Source organism: Sebastes umbrosus, chromosome 7 (assembly GCF_015220745.1).
Source record: "Sebastes umbrosus isolate fSebUmb1 chromosome 7, fSebUmb1.pri, whole genome shotgun sequence".
Classification (NCBI taxonomy): Eukaryota; Metazoa; Chordata; class Actinopteri; order Perciformes; family Sebastidae; genus Sebastes; species Sebastes umbrosus.
In genome coordinates, this window is record NC_051275.1 from 35,616,013 (window position 1) to 35,623,547 (window position 7,535).

The following is a 7,535-nucleotide window of genomic DNA, read 5'->3' on the forward strand; positions in this document are numbered from 1 at the left end:
TCAGTCAGAGTCTGTTTGTTTGTGTTGAACAACAGGGACACGATATCGACAAATCACAGGACAGAAAGAGAGACATGAATGTGGGGACCCTGTGTGAGCGCCCAGCGACCCTCTGGGGGGTCCGCGAGCCTTAGGCTGAGAAACTCAATTGAGCAGCAGGAAGGAGAGAAAAACGGATCATTTCACTAAAGGCGGTGGAAACATCATCATCATCATCATCATCATCATCAGTCACCCCCTACAGACGGCGGTCAGTGACGTCAGCAGGCTGTATAAGAGCCGCTCTGAGGGGACCGACCCAGAAGACCCTCAGACCCGCAGACAGACCGACAGACAGGTGATGAAGATGCTCTCCTCCTCGCGCCTCCTCCTGCTCCTCCTCTCCCTCAGCGCCTCCTTCAGCTGCTGCTCCGCCGCTCAGAGAGACTCCAGAGTCCGACTGCTGCTGCACCGAACCCCGCTGCAGAGCTCCAGACAGGTCCGGCACTCCGACACACTTTTTAAACTTCTCTTTCTGTATTTAACACGCACTCACAGACACGCAATAAGACTACAAATAATGAGATTTTAAAATCAGGAATAGAAATTATGATAAATTAAAATAGCTGAAATCATTTTGTTTGGTTGGCTTTAATTTAAGAACACTTTATTTTACAGCTCCGCAGATTTCACAGTAATCAGGTGATAATTAACAAGTAACCTGTTTAAAGTTACTTTGGAATTACTGACAAGTTACCCCAATATTTATCAATATTTACCCCAATATTTATCAATATTTATCAATATTAACCTCAACATTTATCTAATATTTACCCCAATATTTACCTCATTATTTACCTCAATATTACCCCAATATTAACCTTAACATTTATCAAAAATTACCTCAACATTTATCAAAAATGACTTTATTGTAATATTATTTAATAATTATATTCATCGGAGGTGTAAAACCATAACTAATAGAAGACTCTTCTGATCACTATAATGTGACTGATGTCATGATTCATTTATTATTATCTATTTATCAGCAGACATGGAAATAAAGCAGATATATTCACTTTTATTCTTTTCCTGGAAATGTGTTAAATAAATGATCAGCTGTTGGGAAAGAGCAGAATATAATTATCTAATCTAATTATCAACTGATTACTGTGAAGTGTTACCGTTTCTAGTTTCATTTGTTATTGTTTTAATGTCTTCAAATTAATTTCAAATTAATTCTTTAACTAATTAAATATATTCTATTCTATATAATATAAATGTTATTAATCTGCTGATATAATCAGTTCTTTGAACGTATAAAAAACAGACACAAAATAAATAATAAATAATAATAAATATTTTAAATAATAATACATTTATAATGAATTAATTTAACTTCAACTTCATTAGGAAATAGCTGAAATCGTTTTGATTGGTTGGCTTTTATCTATTGCTATATTTTTATTGTTTTTATGTCTTCAAATTAATTTCAGATTAACTCTTTAACTAATTAAATATTTATTGTTTTCATTTTTAACATTCGACGGATGATGGATTAGTGTTGAACCAGTATGGTTTATTTTTATTTAAATCATCTCCTGCTGCTCTGAACAGAAACTACTACAGTCATTCATGATGAAAATATGATTTAATGAAGTTCATTATATAATTAATTAAATATTATAATATTATTGTTATATTATATTATATTATATTTACATTATAATATATAAATGGTAGACAGAAAACGACCACAGTAAGATTTTTGTTCACTACCAGTCGCTACGTCTTGAAATACTGGGACTGTGTTCTGTGAACCAGGCGGCTGATCGTCAGGTATGATGTCTCTCAGCTGTATTGAGCCACTAAATGGTTAATTAACTAATTGCAGAATAATCAATAGATGGACTGATCAGCTGATTATCAGGGTTTTTATCTTTGAACCAAACGTTTTGTTTCTTTTTAAAACTACAGAACATCAAACAGCTTTAATTAGATTCATTACAAATGAATTATTTACAAAGATCAAATCTAAATAAAGAAATGTCTTTCTAACATCGTCCAGCTGATCGAAGATCACAAACGACTTTATTTAAACGACGTGCTGGAAAAGATGAGATATTATTTATATTTGATGTTAAAGGCAACGTGTGAAGTCTATCGACATAAAATATGTGATTTAAGGGTTTACGCTTTTCTCATCTTTATTAATTAGACTGCCGTTAATCTGGAAATCATGACATGATTTGTATGAATGTTATTTTTTTGATTTATATAAATATGTAAAATGATGCACAGTGTTCACAAATGTATTCATAAATTAATTCATCTATTTATTTATTTATTTAATTTTAAATTTTTTTCGTGACGCTGAGCACAACTTTCAACAACGTATTTTTAGGGCGTTTCAATTTCCTCTCCAGTCTTTTCAAAATAAAACTACTGAGTTAGGTTTAGGAAAAGATCGACTTGGTTAGGTTTAGGCTGGAGTAAGTATCTTTAAGATTTGTCTTCATGTATTTCAGGACATGTCTCCGTCCTCGCCGGTTTTTGTCTTTAACGTTTGTCTTCATGTATTTCAGGACATGTCTCCGTCCTCGCCGGTTTTGATCTTTAACGTTTGTCTTCATGTATTTCAGGACATGTCTCCGTCCTTGCCGGTTTTTGTCTTTAACGTTTGTCTTCATGTATTTCAGGACATGTCTCCATCCTTGCTGGTTTTGATCTTTAACGTTTGTCTTCATGTATTTCAGGACATGTCTCCGTCCTCGCCGGTTTTGATCTTTAACGTCTGTCTTCATGTATTTCAGGACATGTCTCCGTCCTCGCTGGTTTTGATCTTTAACGTTTGTCTTCATGTATTTGAGGACATGTCTCCGTCCTCGCTGGTTTTTGTCTTTAACGTTTGTCTTCATGTATTTCAGGACATGTCTCCGTCCTCGCTGGTTTTTGTCTTTAACGTTTGTCTTCATGTATTTCAGGACATGTCTCCGTCCTCGCTGGTTTTTGTCTTTAACGTTTGTCTTCATGTATTTCAGGACATGTCTCCGTCCTCGCTGGTTTTTGTCTTTAACGTCTGTCTTTATGTATTTCAGGACATGTCTCCGTCCTCGCTGGTTTTTGATCTTTAACGTTTGTCTTCATGTATTTGAGGACATGTCTCCGTCCTCGCTGGTTTTTGTCTTTAACGTTTGTCTTCATGTATTTCAGGACATGTCTCCGTCCTCGCCGGTTTTGATCTTTAACGTTTGTCTTCATATATTTCAGGACATGTCTCCGTCCTCGCCGGTTTTTGTCTTTAACGTTTGTCTTCATATATTTCAGGACATGTCTCCGTCCTCGCCGGTTTTGATCTTTAACGTTTGTCTTCATGTATTTCAGGACATGTCTCCGTCCTTGCCGGTTTTTGTCTTTAACGTTTGTCTTCATGTATTTCAGGACATGTCTCCATCCTTGCTGGTTTTGATCTTTAACGTTTGTCTTCATGTATTTCAGGACATGTCTCCGTCCTCGCCTGTTTTGATCTTTAACGTTTGTCTTCATGTATTTCAGGACATGTCTCCGTCCTCGCCGGTTTTGATCTTTAACGTCTGTCTTCATGTATTTCAGGACATGTCTCCGTCCTCGCTGGTTTTTGATCTTTAACGTTTGTCTTCATGTATTTGAGGACATGTCTCCGTCCTCGCTGGTTTTTGTCTTTAACGTTTGTCTTCATGTATTTCAGGACATGTCTCCGTCCTCGCTGGTTTTTGTCTTTAACGTTTGTCTTCATGTATTTCAGGACATGTCTCCGTCCTCGCTGGTTTTTGTCTTTAACGTCTGTCTTTATGTATTTCAGGACATGTCTCGGGCCTCGCTGGCGGAGCTGCTCCTGTCGGACCTCCTGCAGGTGGAGAACGAGGCTCTGGAGGAGGACAACTTCCCTCTGGCTGAAGGAGGACCTGAGGACGTCCACATGGATCTGGAACGAGCCGCCGCCGCCGGCGGCGGGCCGCTGCTCGCCCCCCGAGAGAGAAAAGCCGGCTGCAAGAACTTCTTCTGGAAGACCTTCACTTCCTGCTGAGAGCCTCGTCATCCTCATCGTCCCTCCATCTTCATCTTCACTCCTCCTGCAGACTCTGTACAGAAACTGTGGATCCGACCAGCGACGAGTAGTCGGGATGAATTGTTTAGACTTTCCTGATCTGATTCTTTCTGAATGTAAACTGGATGAAACTATTTTTAATTGTCGGTTTGAATAAAATCTGTTTGAGACTAAACGACCGCTTCGTGTCTGCTGACGGAGACGGAGGAATAATCATCTTCATCAGGATGAAGAGCTGCAGGTTGTTACTCATTAAAGCTGCTCGTGAACAGCTGATGAAGGTTAATAAACCCGAGCGGAGGGTAAAGTCACTCGTTAGAGCTGCTCCGACTGAAGAGAAAATACATTAACAGCTTTTTACATGAGAAACATCATTATTAAATATGAAACACACGACCAGCTGCTGCGTCTCAGTGAGCCATACAAAGGAACAAAATTAGACAAATAAAACATTCGGTATCTTACAGGTCGGCAACTTTCACGGTAATCAGGTGATAATTAGAAAGTAACCTATTTAAAATTACTTTGGAATTACTGCCAAGTTACCCCAATATCTACCTCAATGTATCAAAAATGACTTTATTATAAACATTATTTAATAATTATATCCCGCTATTTCCCAACAGCTGGTAATTTATTTACTACATTTTGAGGAAAAGAATACAATACGTGCGCGTTCCCCCGACGTGCGCGCGTGGGCGAGGGCCCGATCATCGCTGCTTGCAGCTTTAATTGATATTGATATTGATGAATAATTAGCATAATAACTTGTTTTAAATGTCTTAAACTCCCTGAATCATGACATCAGCTACCGGGTTACATTAGTGTCCACAATAAGTCACACGATGGTGAGATCTGTGCCTAAGGGCCCTGTTTTAATCATTAGATGCTATTTTAGCATCTAATGATTAAATGATGTTTATAATGAAGTCATTGACATTACATTTTGAGGTAAATATTGGGATAATTTGGCAGTAATTCCAAAAAGATTTGCTCATTATCACCTAATTACCATGAAATTTGCCAACCTGTAAAACGAAATGTTACTAAACATTCTTCATGTACGAGTTCTGAGAAAATATGTTTGAAAAGAATTCAACATCTGGCAGAAAACGGCAAGAAGAAAAAGGTTAAATGAATACAGAGATGGTTAAACCGGGACAGAGATCGGGTCACATGACGTCACTTCCGTAGTTATTTCTCACGTTACTACATACAAAAGGTACATCTACTGTAGATGTACATATGTGAGTGGACTATTAGATATGACATATTTATATTATACAGCTTCTCTTGATTCAACCCCAGAATGTTCAGAGTACTTCCCATCATGCTCAGCTACTTTAACTCGTCCTCCTCCATCTCTATGGACAGGATGTGTGTGTGGCAGCTGCTGCAGTCAGATTAGCAGCTCCTTTCAGTCATTAACTCTTTGTTAAGAAAAGCTTTCTAGAACTAAACCTTAATGAGACACCATGATTGACAGCTGAGACACACACACACACACACACACACACACACACACAGTAGAGGACGTTCATCACTAACGAGTCTCTCAGGTCACATGACGGCGTCTGAGGTCACATGACGGCGTCTGAGGTCACATGACAGCATCTGAGGTCACATGACAGCGTCTGAGGTCAGTCAGGTCAATCTCACATTTACATACAAAATTCATGACTGTGTTTCCTGTTTCGGTTTAATCGTCAGCCGACACACAGAGGTCACTAATGAAGATGTCGGTTAATGAGTCTAAACACGCCCACGCCAAAGAACGTATATCGCTAAGAGGTGGAAGTCAGTAGTTCGTTCCAGCAGCAGAGCTACGCCTCCGCCATTTTGGACTGAAAGAGACTACCAGACGCCAGTAAAACGTCCTCCTACAAAGAGACGTACAAAAGTAAAACCACATTATTTCTATTCTATTGTCATATTTTAGCCGTCGCCATCTTGGTTTTAGCCGTCGTCATCGTGGTTTTTGGCCATCGCCATCTTGGTTTTAGCCATCGCCATCTTGGTTTTAGCCATCGCCATCTTGGTTTTAGCCGTCGCCATCTTGGTTTTTGGCCATCGCCATCTTGGTTTTAGCCGTCGCCATCTTGGTTTTTGGCCATCGCCATCTTGGTTTTAGCCGTCGTCATCGTGGTTTTTGGCCATCGCCATCTTGGTTTTAGCCATCGCCATCTTGGTTTTAGCCATCGCCATCTTGGTTTTTGGCCATCGCCATCTTGGTTTTAGCCATCGCCATCTTGGTTTTTGGCCATCGTCATCTTGATTTAAGCCATCGCCATCTTGGTTTTTAGCAGTCGCCATCTTGGTTTTAGCCATCGCCATCTTGGTTTTAGCCGTCGCCATCTTGGTTTTTGACTGTCGCCGTCATCCTCTCGAGACCTTTGAACCCGTTTTTCACCCTCAATTACTAAGTAACTTCTGTGTAAAAGTGTGTATATGTGGCCCATTATAGCGGGCTTAGTTAAGCTAAAACGGGCCAACACCTAAAATGATGTTTTTCACAAAAATCTAAGTTTATTTTTTAAATTTCAAATTTTGTGCAAAAACACAAAATGTTGCTTTGTTTGTAAGCTTACTTATAATTGCTTTATCATCCTTTTTTTATAATACTTTATTATAAATACTTTACTTTAAAATAAAGTTAAAAATATATTAATAAATAAAATATTGGACCTGTTTTAAATTTAAAATGTCTAAACATTTATTATCCTTATGAGTGACAAGTGACATTTGTTCACTTATCATCTAATTTCTCTTCATCTAACATGATGTGTCCTGTCAATATTAGCAACCTCCGACCAATCAAAAGTATTCTTACATGTCAACCGGTGTTGTAGCAACAGTATAAGATCAGTTATCGTGATTGGCTGTAAAATATTAAAGAGCTACGATGCTCCAACCTTACCTGACCCGCTGTACCTGACTCCACCTGACTTCTGCTGCAGTGTGTCAGGTTCTCAGAGATAACAAGTCAAACGCAGGTAAAGATTTAACAACGAACAAAAACGTACCGTGTACGAACATGCAGCTGGTCCAACAGGCGGGTTAGAGAACAGTCCACAGAGTACGGTCAGATAACGATGAAACACTAAACACTGGAATAAAGAAGGATGAAACACAACGAACGAGGAACTGAGAATGAAACAGAGACTTAACCCACCTGGAGAGAAGCAGGATGACGCAACACAGGTGGAACAAATCAGGTGGTTTAACAATCACAGGCAGGAAGTGACATGAGCTTATCAAAATAAAACAGGAAACAAGGAATAGAACAGAAAACCCCAAAACACAGAAACTAGTCCTCAGGTGTAGATAAGTAGTTAGGTTTAGTTAAGTAGTAAGTCGGTTCAATTCAATTCAATTTATTTTTATATAGCGTCAAATCACAACAGAAGTTATCTCAAGACGCTTTATATATAGAGCAGGTCTATGACCGTACACCAGAGTTTAGAGACCC

The 7,535-nt window shown here is 38.7% G+C and overlaps 1 protein-coding gene across 1 annotated transcript; it reads left to right on the plus strand.

Moving 5' to 3' along the window:
• The first annotated feature begins 284 nt into the window (after window positions 1–284).
• sst1.1 (somatostatin 1, tandem duplicate 1) lies at window positions 285–4,241 on the plus strand. The gene is made up of 2 exons (XM_037774815.1): window positions 285–478; window positions 3,821–4,241. Exons 1-2 carry the CDS (start codon window positions 341–343, stop codon window positions 4,043–4,045), a joined length of 363 nt encoding a protein of 120 aa, XP_037630743.1. The 5' UTR covers window positions 285–340; the 3' UTR covers window positions 4,046–4,241.
• Window positions 4,242–7,535: the final 3,294 nt, after the last annotated feature.